This window comes from Typopeltis vanoorti, chromosome 14 (genome assembly GCF_054136105.1).
Source record: "Typopeltis vanoorti isolate ZY-2024b chromosome 14, IOZ_Tvanoo_1.0, whole genome shotgun sequence".
In the NCBI taxonomy this organism is placed as follows: domain Eukaryota; kingdom Metazoa; phylum Arthropoda; class Arachnida; order Uropygi; family Thelyphonidae; genus Typopeltis; species Typopeltis vanoorti.
In genome coordinates this window covers 45,127,504-45,143,364 of record NC_143562.1, presented here as the reverse complement: position 1 = coordinate 45,143,364, position 15,861 = coordinate 45,127,504, and the positions used below count along the sequence as shown (strand labels likewise).

Below are 15,861 nucleotides of genomic sequence, written 5' to 3'. Positions count from 1 at the left end.
GTGGCTGTAATGGTGGAAACAGATATAATCCTCATGTTCAGATATCCTGATATTAGCTGTCCTGTCTGTTTGGCCGTAGTAAGACAGTTTGCAACTTCAAGGGACCTGATAAACTCCAGGTAGGTCTAGAGGAAGTGGCTGGTCTTTGGGAGCAGATAAGAGATGCCAATTTTTTATATGGTTTGTAACAAGTTGTCAAGTCATATTTTTTTAAGATTTTAGTTAACTTTTCAGAAGTACCCTGAATATAAGGAACAGTGATAGATTTAGAGTAGTCCCTGTTGTGGAGGGAGAGGGGGGCGTTGAGGTTAACTGTTTTAATATTTTTTGGATTTTATGGGGTTTGTATCTATTGGCTACAAAGGTGTTAAGAATATGATTAAGTTCAGTAGTAAGGGTATTGTTATCTGAACTGATTAATTTTGCCCTGTTATATAGGGTTTTTATAATCCCGTATTGTTGAGAGGTGGGGGGGGGGGGTGATTGCTGGTGAATGTATCTACCTGTATGTGTAGGTTTTCTGTAAACTGAGAAAGCCAGGGATCCATCAGGCTGGCATGTAATCAGAGTATCTAGGAAAGGGAGATTGTTATTGTTTTCTTTTTCTAAGGTAAACTGGGTGTTGATTGGTTAGGTGTGTTTTGGAGTGTGTCCAGGCCATGCTGCCAAATAGCAAACACATCATCTACATAGCATAGCCAAACAATAGGTTTAAGTGGCGCAAAGTTTAAGGATTTTTCTTCAAAGGTCTCCATAAATTAGTTGGCCAGAGGTGGAGAGAGTGGAAAACCCATGGATGTCCCCTCTATTTGTTTATAGAATTTTCCTTGCCAAACGAAATAGCCTGAGTTCATGGTGAACTGAAATAGGGCTGAGATATCAGGAGGAAATTTGTCTTGGATGAGGTCCCAAGTGTCTTTGAGTGGGACATTGGTGAATAAGGTGGAGACATCAAAACTGACCAGTATGTTGGAGTGAGAGGTTTTCTATACTGGCTTTAAAGTGGGCTGAATTTTTTATTTGTGAAGGTGTGTTGCCAGTGTTGTGATGTCTTTCTTCTCCAATGTGTGTTCTGGCTGTTGACTGACTCCACTTTTGAATGCAAAGAAAATTTATTTTTTACTGTGCCACTCTGCGTTCACATTTGTATGAACAATACTGTGGAATCAATCATCAGCAAGCACAATGTTATATAATCTATTTCAGATTGAAACTCTCCTTTGACATTTATCCTTAATTTATATAGCAGTTGTGGTTCTCTTGTTTTATATTACTTTCTCATTAAATAGGGTTCCCACTTAGATTTGAATATTAAATGAGCAGTGCAATGAAATGAAATCAGGCAAGCACAATATTCAAAACAAATGGAAACATTTAATACATTAACACATGAAAGTACATTAATCAAAGAAATTCTAAACATAAGCATAAACATATTATTAAGACAATAATAACTGTAGAGTACACTGAGCATGGTTAGAATTTTTTACATATAGATTTCTACCCTTATTGTTAAAAGCTTCTAAGCACAAATTTCTTTTTAGACAAGGTCATCTATTCAATGTGCTTCAAATGTTGACTCTGTTTAGCTGTTCAGGATATATAAAGCACACTTCGCTAAATATACACCAAGGAATTCTAAAGTCCTATCAGTCTTTAACTTATATCACGTTCTCTTGGAACAAGCTTCACGAAATCATACAGTTCAGACTTGAACTGTTATTATGGCAGTACGTTTCCTTTTTAGTATATTCACAAAAACATAGAAAGGATTTCCTTACCAGAACAGTTGGTATACTTTGCCTATTATCATTGATTCTGGAAAACACTTCTTTGCTTCTTAATAGCTTTCTCTCTCAGCTCACATTAGTACAAAAGAACCTTGTTTTTTAGTAACGGTTTGGTTGGCTCGGGAACACATGCCTCCTTGCTCTAAATTGACTGTCCTTCAGGTTTCCTTGGCAATCCTTGTCATGCTTCTTGTCCTTCACTATTACTGGACGAGGAAATAGAATTACGGATACGAACAAGAGCCCAAGAAAAGGTAAGTCAAACGACAGAGAACTCCCTTGTCTCTTCCACTCGGTTCCTCCAGTTCCCGCTTCATTCTCCTTTCAATATCAACAGCGCATGTCTCTTCTCTCCCATTTTTGTGCCAAAATTTGCCTCGTGGTTGTTCCGTTAACACAGCATAGTAACCAGCGCCAAAATGTACTCTGGCGGATAACTTTGTAATTTCTCACAGCACTTAGTTTCTGTTATACTGGCTAAGTCCTTGGTAATGATTTACACAAACGGATTAAGTTCCGAGTTTCCGTGCACAGTTTACATAGGATATATATACTCTTCAAAGAATTAGTACAGGATGAATAACTAACAACTATTAGAACATCCAATTATTTTATAATTATGGAATATACATCAGTAAGTGAATAATTTACTATTTGTCTGATGAGCAAATTTGGCTCAGGGAATGGCAAACTCTGCTAAATTCTGAATGAAACACTATTATGACATAATTCCTTTCATTCAGAATTTAACACCGGTATATTGTGTGAGCACTTTGGCTAAATGTTTGGCTAATTTGTGTGTGTGTGGGGGGGGGGGGTCGATGCCGTACACAATGAGATGTAATGGCACATTCTGTTTATGAATTTTTGGAAGTCCATATATTCTGGGGGTGGGGGGGGGGGGGTCTAGAGTTAAAAGGGTTTAGTTTCTGAGTAATTTCCACAGGCAAAGAAGTAACCTTCTTAAGGAGCCTATGACGTGTTCTGATTTGGGAGCTGGTAGGATCATATTCTGTAGGGAGGTAAGTAGACCGATATCTAATAACAAGGAGGAAAGCTTACCTGTGTAGTCGGTTTTGTTTAGAACTACAGTGGCATTTCCCTTATCTGCTTTAGTAATTATTATTTTATTTTTATTTTTTAATTCCTGTAGCGCCTTGAATTCTTCTTTAGACAAGTTGCATTTTGGAGGTTTAACTTGTGTAAGAACACCAGCTACATCTAGTCTGATATTGTTGGGAAGGTTGCGGATATTACTTTCTAACTGAATCATTATTTCTTCAGAAGGGATTTTTTTCAGTGTTATGGTGAAGTTGTGACCTAGGGAGAGAGAGTTCTGGTTGCTTCAGGCTTCAAGGTAAGGGATGACATGTTTATTACTGTGTTGAGAGGCAGTTGAGATTTGCTAGCTGAGTTCTTTTTTAAACTTTTCAAATTTTTTGATGTGCAAACAATGTGCTTTTTGGAATTCCTTTTTTTGCTGAACAATTAGGGACATCGGAGAGGATTGTCCAAAGGTCATCATTCAGCATAGCAGTAAGCTCTTCTTCTAGCGTATGAATAGCCTCGTTAGTGTTGGCTAAGAGAACACGAGTAGCGGTAATTTGCTTCCATAACAAGGCAAAGCTAGTGCATCTATATATGCAGAGAGCTTTAGGAGAAGTAAATCGGTGCTTCAATTTCACACAATTAATGATCACATTATTATCTTGGCAGCGTTTTAGAAAGGCTAATTGATTCCGTTGTCTAGAGATCTTCAGTTTTAACTTGCCGTATTGACGAGTAAAATCCAAAAAATATTAAAACCAGTTAACCTCAACTGCCCTCCACAACAGGGACTACTCTAAATCTATCACTGTTCCCTATATTCGGGGTACTTCTGAAAAGTTAACTAAAATCCTAAAAAAAAAAGACTCAAGTTAACGGGGTAATAAATCCCTCATTATTTTAAAGCCAGATAAGAAACTTGGAGATCGAAATCTAAGAGTTTCATGCCAAAGAACTTTTGGTGAGTCCAAGCGTAAGTCAACACCTGGTAGCACAACACTAGGGCAACACGGTGCTAAGGTGGAGCAAGCTTCATCACTATCCTTAATATTTTCTCATAATGTAAAACGCAGCTCCTAGGAGATGTATTACTGTTTTACATTATGAGGAAGGTCACTACCCAGACGGGTTTTGACCTTTATTGAGGTCTCATCAGTGAGTAGGTAGACCTGGATAATACCAAGGCTTAAGTGAACTGAACTTGCATACCTTTACTATATGAATTGCCAGCAAGTTGTACCTATATATTATTACTACTATAAAGAGTCAAGAGGCTATTTTTTATGACAACGTAAATTAAGTTAAGGGGATAATAAATCCCTCATTATTTTAAAGCCGGATAAGAAACACGGAGATTGAAATCTAAGAGTTTCATGCCGAAGAACTTTCGGCGAGTCCAAGCATAAGTCAACACCTGGTAGCACAACACTAGGGCAACTTGGAGCAAAGGTGGAACAAGCTCCATCACTATCCTTAATATTTTCTCTGTAAGTTCGGTTCACTTAAACCTTGGTATTATCCAGGTCTACCTACTCACTGATGAGACCTCAATAAAGGTCGAAACCGGTCTGGTTAGTGACGTTTCTCATAATGTAAAAGAGTAATACATTTCCTAGGAGCTGCATTTTATATTGTGAGAAAATATTAAGGATAGTGATGGAGCTTTCTCCACCTTTGCTCTGAGTTGCCCTAGTGTTGTGGTATCAGGTGTTGACTTACGCTTGGACTCGCCAAAAGTTCTTCAGCATGAAACTCTTAGATTTCGATCTCTGAGTTTCTTATCCGGCTTTAAAATAATGAGGCATTTATTATCCCCTTAACTTAATTTACATCGCCAGAAAAAATAGCCTCTTGGCTCTTTATTGTAAAATATCACTTGACAACGTGATACAAACCATATAAAAATTTACATCTCTTATCCACCAAAGACCAGCCACTTCCTCTAGACCTACCTGGAGTTTACCAGGTCCCTTGTAGTTGCAAACTGTCTTACTATGGCCAAACAGGCAGGACAGCTAATATCAGGATATCTGAACATAAGGATTATATCCGTTTCCACCATTACAGCCACTCAGAACTTGCTGACCATGCTTTGGGCGCTCACCATAAAATACGTTGAAAGAAAGCCTCCTTACTACAACACAGCAAGTTTAAATATGAGTCTTAAAATCAGCCTCAGCTATAAGAAACTCCCCAAACCTCAATAAATTTGGATGCATGAGACTACCCCAAATATGGGAGGCTTGCATTCTTAGAACATCAGCCCAACAGCCAAGATTAATACTCAGTTTGGCCCACTAGGTGGCACCCTTTAGGACTCTGGGACTGACTTCAGTTGTTGTCTTCAGTTATATTTGTTCTGTGTTAGTGCCTTCGTGCACATTTCATTAATTTTTATGTTCCCTGAAGATGGTAATGTAACATTACAAAAATGTTGGAAATATTAATTAAAGTTACTTAAGTATAAAGAGCTAATAAGCTTCATTTTGGCAACGAATAAATAAATAATTAAAGTTATTTAATTAATGTAATAGTATACATTGTCTTTCCTTAAAATTAACAATTATGTATCACCAACGTATAAGTCTATCTACAAGAATAACTTTATCACAATAAAGTTTCACTTCGGGAACAAAGTGATGCATAAGCCAATCTTCAAATAGGGAACCCTTCAGCCAAGCCTTCTTATTTGTCTTCCATATTACTGGAAGAATATCTTTATTAATTCTTTTTAAGCTTCTTGGATTTTTTGATCAATGCACAAATAAGGGTTTTAACTTGCAATCGCCAGTAGCATTTCCTTCTAATAGTAGAGTGATGTGATCTTTTGATGCTTGAAAACCTAGTATTGCAGATTCTACTTTTGTGATGTAAGTTCTCGCAGGCATCTGTTTCCAAAAAAAAAGCCCGTCTAAGTCGACATTAAAAATCTGCAATGGCAAGTAATTTCCTTCTTTATTTCTTCTAATTTTTCTGAAAATCTTCTAAGATTTTGCAGTTTCACCTTGTACTTTAATGTTATGCTAACTAGTTCACTTTTAATAGTGGTCAAACAACACAAACCACTACTTGCAGTGGGTGGTGTTGTTTGAAAAAAGTATAAATCGTTGCGTAGGTAATAGACATGTTTAATCATTGCGTTTGGCTGCTTATCCAAGCAGTTAACAGTTTTTCCATATGAGGAATTATTATTATTAGACACCTCCACGGAGTCCAAAGACTCATCGAGGGAGGGCGCCTGCTCCACAATTCTGCCTCCTCCACCAACTGACCACAACTACATCAACGCCATCTACCGCCGACCACCATCACCACTAGTATTTCCAAAGCCAATCACAAACATCCATGCCCAAGTCGGGATTTGAACCCGCTGCCTTTTGGCTAGAGAGTGGCTGTACTACCTGTTTCTTTATTATGCAACCATGCAGACTGCATAGATTGTGCATTTTTTACTTCTTGCAAATATTTTTCTTTATCCTTTAAAATGGTGCAAACTGTTGAAGCAGCAAGAGAAAATTTCTGAGAAAGAGCTTTAACATTACCAGCTTGATGGCTGGTAATAATTTCGTATTTTTTTCTCTAACATTATCTTTTCTTTGTTTCTTTTGTTCATTTTCTGGTTTTGCACTGTTGCTTCTTTTTGACATTGCTGGAAAAGTGAAAGGGTTAAAATAAAGCTTTAAAATAAAAAATCAGGTGTAACTGAAGAAAACTGCCGATAACACACTTGCGTCGCCAAGGCTTGTTCTAACGGATCATTACGTCATTACATACTGCTTAATTCCCCATACATGCCCCCTAATTGCCTTTGCTACACACAATTTAAAATAAAAATTCGTAAAGTAGGAATTTGTAAAGTGAGAACCACCTATACTTAGAAATCTTCTGCATGTTCATTGGTTTTGCACTGTTGCTTCTTTTTGACATTGCTGGAAAAGTGAAAGGGTTAAAATAAAGCTTTAAAATAAAAAATCAGGTGTAACTGAAGAAAACTGCCGATAACACACTTGCGTCGCCAAGGCTTGTTCTAACGGATCATTACGTCATTACATACTGCTTAATTCCCCATACATGCCCCCTAATTGCCTTTGCTACACACAATTTAAAATAAAAATTCGTAAAGTAGGAATTTGTAAAGTGAGAACCACCTATACTTAGAAATCTTCTGCATGTTCTTACAGTTAACTAGTTTGCTCACAGGATAATTCTTCTGCTCTCCAACCAACACGCTGTAGATTCAAACTGAATTGCAAGCATAAATGTTTGTGAATGTCATTAAGTATGTAATCTTACCACCTAATTTTACCATTATCGGTAATAAGCAAACCACTGGTTTGCTTATTACCGATATTGGTAAAATTATTGGTAATCATGAAGTGGCTTGGAGGAAGTTACATTTGGTACTAATGGATCAGAATAAAATATGAGCAATGTCACATGCATGCAAAGGTACTGTGCATATTTATATTAAAAAAAAAAAAAAAAAAAACTTGTGTATCTTTTAAAACTTATTTACCTAATTCCATTCAAGTATCCAATAATAATCAAGACATTCGTGACCTCTTTATTTATTTTCTCATTTTATTTCAGCTATATTATTTTAGTTATATATTTAATTATTCCATTGTATTATTTCCAGTTATTTCAGCTTTCATTATCAACTTATTGGTTGAATTGACACACTCTTGTTCACTGCACATTATCCCACCCATTGAATACAGTGTTTTCAGATTACATACTCTTATTATAACTGGGTTCAAATCATGTCTAGGACATGAGACAGAGTTGTATAAGAATTTTTTTGATTGACAGTAAGTTAGCTGGTTTCATTTGGAGGTAGTGACAAAGTACTTCCTTCTGTAAACTTGGGTTTCTATTCCTGCAAAATAGGTAGTACTAGCCTTGTGATTTTAGTCAATCCTGTTTTAATTTCACTCATTTTGCTATTTTTGTTACTGCTTTTACATATTGCTTTTGTTACATATAATATTTATTTTAAACCCGTTATTTCTCTCTCTCTTTACAGCGTATTTTATGTATTTTATGAGCAGTACCTGTCTACATGGCATGATACCATCAAGAACGTAGCAATTACTCTTGCAGCTATATTTGTAGTTACATTGGTATTAATGGGTTTGGATTTCCACTCGGCATTTATTATACTCTTAGTGATCACAATGATTTTGATTAATCTCATGGGGTTAATGTATTGGTGGAATATCTCTCTGAATGCTGTCTCTCTTGTTAACCTTGTCATGGTAAGTATAAGATATAAATGCTAAATTATAGTTTAGAATGGCAATACTAAAGCAGAAAACTGAATGCTGCGATTCAGTCTTCTGCTTTAGCAGATAATCTATAATTATTTGATTTTCAATACTTTGATTGTATTTGTTTGGACTGGTTGCTTGTTATCATCAGTGTCATTTTGCAAGAAATTTCCTAGCACAAACACTCTTGCTTCCCCCAGATTCCAAAAATTTGACATCATTTTCTACAGCGGAAGTAGCAACTTCATTCACTTGTTGTGAACCGATTGGTTTGTGACCTCTGCCTGGTGTCTAACTCCCAATGATCCCATTTCTTCAAAATGACTAATCATTCATCATAGAGCACATGGAGATAGTGGACCTCGTCACCATTTGTTCAGGTGACGAAATTCACTCAGTGTTGAAACAAAATTGCAATTGTTTAGGTAGTATTGCTCATGAAGCTATCATGTTGAAGCAAGGTTAGTACTATCACTGTGATTGGAATTGAAAACCAGAATGAAGGGAAAAAATCTTGTGTCCATCTTTTTAAATTTTAAACCCTCCTGGCATCTGCTGAGTTGCATGATATGCAAATTTATGCACTTATTGTTTACAAGTAGTTCTAAAATTCACCACTTAGTGGTGAATTTTAGAACTACTTTTTTTTTTCCCTCAGATATTGCTTCTGCATAATCCACAATGTATTCCAGCAAAGTTTTGCAGCATTTAGATCACTGTATGGCACTCTACAGGCTTTAAACATGGTTACTTTAATTTTGATAGGGTAGCTTAATGGTCAAAGTTGTATAACTGAGAGGAAACCTCCACGTGTCCTTTAAAGGAATGCGGAGAACTGACCGGGGCTTTTGACCTAATGTCCAATAGTCACCTTCTCGTGGTGCACACTGTTGAGTATCTACCTGGACACTGAATGAACGAGGATGGGCTGGCAAATCGGGATTTAGCTGACCAAATTGTATTCTTATTGGCTTAAACCAGTATACAAAATGATGGTACAACATGACAAAATTTCACACCCGCTAGGGCATTGCGCAGTTTTTTAAATAAGAATATAGTTACATAAGTTTTCTTTTGGCTTCTTGTAAATCAGATCTAAAAATGTAATATAAACGATTGAAAGCAACCAAACTAGCCTATTAATTTCCAAAGATCTCATTGAATAGGATGTATTTAACATGGTTATAATAACGTATTCAGTACTTCTCTCTGAAATGTAACTAAAGAATATTTATTCTCTATACGGGTAAAAAATAATAAAATAATAATATTATAATAAATAAATAAAATAAAATCATGATTATGTTTTTAAATGTTTCTCATTTATGTTTAGTTTTAAAAACAGTATTCATTTAATAGATTCCCTGGCGAAAACAACCCTGTTGTTTTCGCCAGGGAATCAGGGCGAACAGTGAAAAGTCAGCCACTGGAATAAATCTGAAAGCACATCCCAACTCAACATCACCAGAGCTAAAGATCGGTACTATCAACATAAGAAGCTTGAATGGCAAAGAAATGGAGCTAGCTGAGGAATTAGATAAGTACCAGATCGACATAATAGAGATGACTGAAACAAATAGGACAAAAACTGGTGATATCTTTCTGAGCAATAAATACAAAATGTTATATTCAGGCAATGCCAATCAAGGAAAAGAAGAAGTCGCCATAGTATTCAACACTAAATATGAGGCTAATCATCTTGAATGGCAGGCAATCTCAAGTTGAGTGATGTGGGCTAATATGAGAATGGGGAACTGGACAATGAGACTTATTTGTGCCTATGGTCCCACAGAAGGCTCTACTAAGGTAGACGTGGAGGAATTTTTTGAGGGCTCTAGAAAAAGTAACTGACACAATGAAAAAGGAAAAGTTGGTCCTTGTTGGGGATCTAAATAGCAGAGTAGAAAGTGATTGTCAGACATACAAAAATATTTTGGAGAAAAGAGGAAAGCTAATAATAATGGCAAATACCTGTTGGATTTCTGCTCAGGACATGGACTGGTTATTACTAACACCATGTTCCAACATAAAAATGTGCACAAATTCACATGGAGAGAAGAGGCAAGGAATATGAAAAGTCTCATTGACTATGCTATTGTTGACAGTGATGTTTTCTCTCTAGTGCAGGAGATCATAGGGTACAGAGGATTTGAAATTGAAAGTGATCACTATTTAGTCTTGAGCAGGATAAAATTGAATTTCATATTGAATAGAATGACATGTAAGAAAGTCTTAAAGCGAATAAAAGTTGGTCAAAATACACAAAGATTATTGAAGAAAAAATGAAAGAGTTTTAGAACAAGAACCATAGCTTGGATATTCAGTGGCAAATATTGAGGAAAACCCTGATTGATTCAGCGAGAGAGGCATGCGGTGAGGTTGTTTGTCTGCAAGGATAGAAAAATCAGAGCTCCTTGGTGTACACAGGAAGTTAAAGAGGCAGTGAAGGAAAAGAAGAAAGCATACCAAACTTTCCTGGCAAATAAGTCAGCTTGTGCTCTTAGAGAATACAGAGACAAATGTAAGAAAGCTAAACACTGTGTAAAACTAGCTAAACAAAAGTCATGGGAGGACTTTGCCAAGAACATAGAAAATAAATATCAAGAAGGTGGTAAGATATTCTGGAGGTTGTTGAAGAAGCTTAGAAATGGAGGAAAGAGTGCTATAAAAGGAGTTAGAGATGATAAAGGTGAAATGAAAACGGGAGAAAAAGATATCCTTGAAGTATGGAGTAATTACTTTGAAAATTTGCTAAATGAAACAAGCAGTGATGAGAGCACAGTGATAAAAAAGCACTGACTAGGCATGCAGTCAGGAATACATATCCATACTTGAAGTAGAAAAAGTCATCAGGCTTGAAATGTGGAAAGGCAGCAGGAGTAGATGATATTCGAACAGAAATGCTGAAGTATGGTGGTATAAAAGTCTTACAGTGGCTGCACTGCATAGTTCAGAAGGCCTGGACAGAGGGACGAATTCCCAATGATTGGACTAGAGCTCTCGTATCTATATATAAAAAGGGAAATAAAACTGAGTGTGAGAATTACAGAGGTATATCCCTATTGAGTGTTCCTGGTAAGATATATGCAAGTATACTTGAGAACCAGTTGAGAAGAATTGTGGAAGAAAAGCTTGGTGAAGAACAAGCTGGATTCAGGTAAAATAGTGGCTGTCAGGATCAGATCTTCACTTTACGACAAATAGTGGAGAATGGGAATATAACAAAGATCTGTATTTTAGTTTTGTCGATCTGGAAAAGGCATATGACAATGTTCCAAGAGAGAAACTATTCAATACACTACAGTTATATGGTGTCAATGGGGAATTATATCAAACAATAGTTAGTCTTTATTTGAGTTGCATGTCAGCAGTTAGAATTGAAGGAAGTACAGGAAGATGGTTTAATGTTAAATCTGGTGTGAGACAAGGATATACATTATCCCGTCTGTTATTCATTATATATATGTATCACATTATGAAGGAAAATGGTATTAAACATGATATCAGATTTGGAGATGTTAATGTCAGCTCTTTGCTTTATGGTGACGATGTTATACTTCTAAAGAGATCTGCTACAGGTTTGCAAGATTCTCTGACTAAATTGAATAACTGTTGTAATAGATATGGTACGAAGGTCAGCAATAAAAAGACAAAGACAATGAAAATGGATAGAATCATTGAAAATATCAACTGTGTTTTTAACAGAGAACCTGTGGAACAAGTAAAACATTTCAGTTACTTAGGCACAATTTTTAGTGAAGATGGTAAATTAAATATGGAAATAGACAACAGAATTAACAAAGCTGGTATGGTAGGAAGTCAATTGAATAAATTCGTATGGAATAAGAGAGAGAGAAATTAGTCGGAACAATAAATTAGCTGCATACAAAGCAGTGTTCAAACCAGTTTTAACTTATAGATCTGAGAGCTGGGTCAGAAGTAAAATGTTTGACCAAAGACTAGAGACCGCAGATATGAGAGTCCTGAAAAAGATTAGAGGCGTTGTTGGATCCTACTTGTTCTTAATCTATACTTTGGATCCGATATGATTACAATTACGATGTTCTTAACTAATTGATAAGTTGTGAGTTGATTTCTAATTCAAATATAGAGAAAATTTATATTTAAAGACTGCGCCACTCTATATCTGAATTAGTTCAAGAATTGAAGAAAAATCAACCTTCAACTATTTCTCCTTAAAATATATACTGGCCGTGTATATTTAACTTATTTATCTCTCCCGCTTTGGTTCGAATATTTTATGAATGGTGCAGTAAAAGAGATTCAGGCAAAATACAACTTTAGATTAACAAAAACTAACATTTAATTTAGAATCACAAATTTTACACTTAAGATCAAATCACTAAATAACTTATAAACACTTTAGCCTTTCTGATAATAAAGTCATACAAGCTCAGACAATGGTAATTCTGTTATCTGTAATACAGTCTTCTCACAGTTCCCTTTAACTATTTAATAAAATTCCTTAACGATCATTCACATCAATGCCTCATAGTTCTTTAAGTTTCAAATACAATAAAAATTGCAGCAATACCTCTTTACAAGCAAACGCTTATAAATACACTTTAGCTAATTTCCATAATAGTTACTGTTAGTGTAAGGAAATTCTAGGATGAAACTCGCACACTTCTCTGCAAAGGAATATTAATGGTTGGAATAATCTTACCGATAATCTTCTTTCTTCATGAACTTGCACACAAACATTTTTTTTAACTGTAAACACTTTTAACAATAATCGGCACTCATTAAAGTAAATCTTCAAAGCATTAACAGAATTAATTCACGGTCACTATACACATAAACAAACGTTCTTGCATGAAGTACTACTGATCACTCATGAAATAAGGCAACACACATTAATTCCTTAACTTGAGGTTTTATATGCACAGTTGTTCACACTTCCGGCATTCAATTAATTCTTTAGACACCACAATTCTAAACACAGCTAACGGTAAACTTCAATTTTACAGCTTCTACTTATCTAGTAACTCCATGCTTTATTTCAAGACTCTGTGTGTCCTTGACAGGTCGGCCCTGAAATTAAATATCTACTCAAGTATTGCTAGTCTATTTAGTAGCCACTCAGCTGTCTTCCGTAGCTATAATTGTTATTCTACAATTTATTAGCTAACCGCCTCTCGACTAGTAGACTTTATTAGCTGCTTGAGTGACTTGCCGACTCGCTATATCACACTGTGATTCCCGAATGTTCCAATTCCAACCTAATGCTAATCCTCTCTCTCTCTCTCGGTTTTCTTATTATTGTTTTCAGCATTCTTCGCTTATATCTCTGTTTTTCCCGCCTAAATTATTCTCGTGATTTCTTTCTAAAACTCTTTTCAATAAACCTTCTCCTCACATGGTGTTCCAAAACATGCAAGCTATCTAACATACATTTCCATGACAACAAAACAAAACATAATAAAATTGAGCTATTACATAACGTTAAATTTCTACAAATAGGAATAAATAGAGAATATTTACATTTTAATTAATGCGCAGTTAAATTATCAAATACAAGTTCTTATAATATTAACATAATGATAATTAAAATAGCTTAATAATATTTAATACAGTCTTTTCATTATTAATACATATATCTTTGATTAAATAATTAAATATTAGACAAAATTAAGGTAGTTATATGAATATTAAATTGTAAAAGAAGTTTACATTAAATAATATTTACACAAGTCTTGCTTGGTATATGGTATATTATGTTAAATGTGAATGAAAAAAAAAACAAAAATATACAAAACAATTTCATTCACAGTTTAACAGCGTGAACATATGGCATCAATGGCAATATCATATTAAAAATGAGGATATTAGGAAAGAACTTAACATTGTCAGCATCCAGGAATGTGTTAGCAGTGCTAATCTCAGGTGGTATGGTCACTTAAACGGAATGGGCAAGGAAAGATTAGCAAAACAAGTGTTCTCTGCCAGGTTGGCAGGAAAACGACCCAGAGGAAGACCATGATATAGGTGGATTGATACGGTACAAAGTGCCTTAGACGATAGAAATATAAGATCTGATAATGTTTTAGACTTGGCAGGTAGCAGACTAATTTGGAAGAAAATTGAAGATAGGAAGTGAGTAATGATGTAAATTTTTCATGTAGTAGTAGTAGTCATATCCTGTACACCCCTTGAGGGTACATGTCATGAATTTGATGGTGACGATGACTTTAATTTTGATCACCCTGTATAATGATAAGTAAGTTTTGTCTCTTTACAAAGTCTTAATTCTACTGCATTTGGATTTATGTGTTCAGAGGATAAAAATGAAAAGGGTGCAAAGAAGTGTTCCAAAGAATATATCGAGATTATGGAACGTGGATTGTTAGGACAGAGTGAGGTGTGGTAAACAGGTAAAATTGGAGTGATGTGATACACCACATCACATCATCTATTAAGTAGATTGCCCTCCTCTGAATATTCATGAATTATTAGGCAGGTTTTGGGTGCACCAATACAAATGTGGGAGGAATATTCCAAGGTTTGTTGGATCTAAGACTTATGAAGTGTTAGGAGTTGAGAGGGAGAGAAGCGTTTAGAATAGAAAAAACATTAAACCTTTTTAGAAATTGAGAAGGCTGCATATGTAATATGCTTGTGCCAGGATAAACTGGATGTAACAGTCAACCCAAGAAGAGAAAATTGATCTTGAAAGGAAACTTGGACATTATAAAGTTAAGAGGGTGTGAGATAAGATCTTTCTTGCAGATAATAAGGCAAGCCTGAGTTTTTATGGCATTGAACTTTACTAAGTTATATTCCACACTATTTGAGAATGCTGAGTTGATCAGTGTTTAAGTCATTGGTTATGCAAGATCTTAAGTCTTTTATCATTTGAATACTACTATGTTTTTCAAATGAGGAAGAGGAATGAAGGTACTGTCATCAGCAGAGTTGTGAATAGCATTTGAAGTCAGAGAGAAATGCCATTGATGTAAAGGAGGAAGAACATGATTGAGAGAAGAGAACTCTGGGATATTCCATCATCGATGGAGAAATCTGATGAGAGGAAGTCATTCATGACATGCAAAGAAAAAAAAAAAAAAAACGATCAGTGAGGAAGCTTGAAATCCAATTACAGAGAGCAGAAGGGAGGCCATAAGATGGTAGCTTATTCAGGAGTCCTTGATGCCAAACACGATTAAATGCCTTTGAAATATCAAGAGTGAAAACATGGGTTTCTTCAAATCTTTCAGTGGTTTGTGTCAAAGCAGTCAGATTAGCTAAGAGGTCAGTTGTAGAATGAAAATGACAAAATCAATATTAGTGATTGCTAATTAACTGATGAATCTACAGATAGTGTAAAGAGGCTGGTTGTTAATAATCTTCTCCATCACATTTGAAGATTAGCTATGATAATGCATTCCTGGATGCTGACAATCTCAAGTTCTATCCTAATATCCTTGATTTTAATATGATATTGCCATTGATGCCATCTGTTCATGCCCCTAATCTTTCTCAGAACTCTCATATGTGCGGTCTCTAGTCTTTGGTCAAATGTTTTACTTCTGATCCATAAGTTAAAATTGGTTTGAACACTGTCTTGTATATAGCTAATTTAATGCTTTGACTAATTTCTCTCTTATTCCATATAAAATAAAAATCGTGTCTAAGTAGCTAAAATGTTCTATAGGTTCTCCATTCACAATGCAGTTGATATTTTCTATGCGACTGCCTATTTTCATTGTCTTTGTCTTGTTATTGCTGACCAC

At 35.4% G+C, this 15,861-nt stretch overlaps 1 protein-coding gene across 1 annotated transcript in view; it reads left to right on the top strand.

The window, feature by feature from the left end:
- The window catches only part of LOC150099417 (NPC intracellular cholesterol transporter 1-like), a 477,548-nt gene that overhangs the window by 400,209 nt on the left and 61,478 nt on the right, over positions 1 to 15,861 (top strand). Inside the window, exon 21 of the mRNA XM_090404409.1 lies at positions 7,864 to 8,095. Coding sequence (XP_090260535.1) covers positions 7,864 to 8,095 — 232 coding nt within the window. The remainder of the gene's footprint in view (positions 1 to 7,863; positions 8,096 to 15,861) is intronic.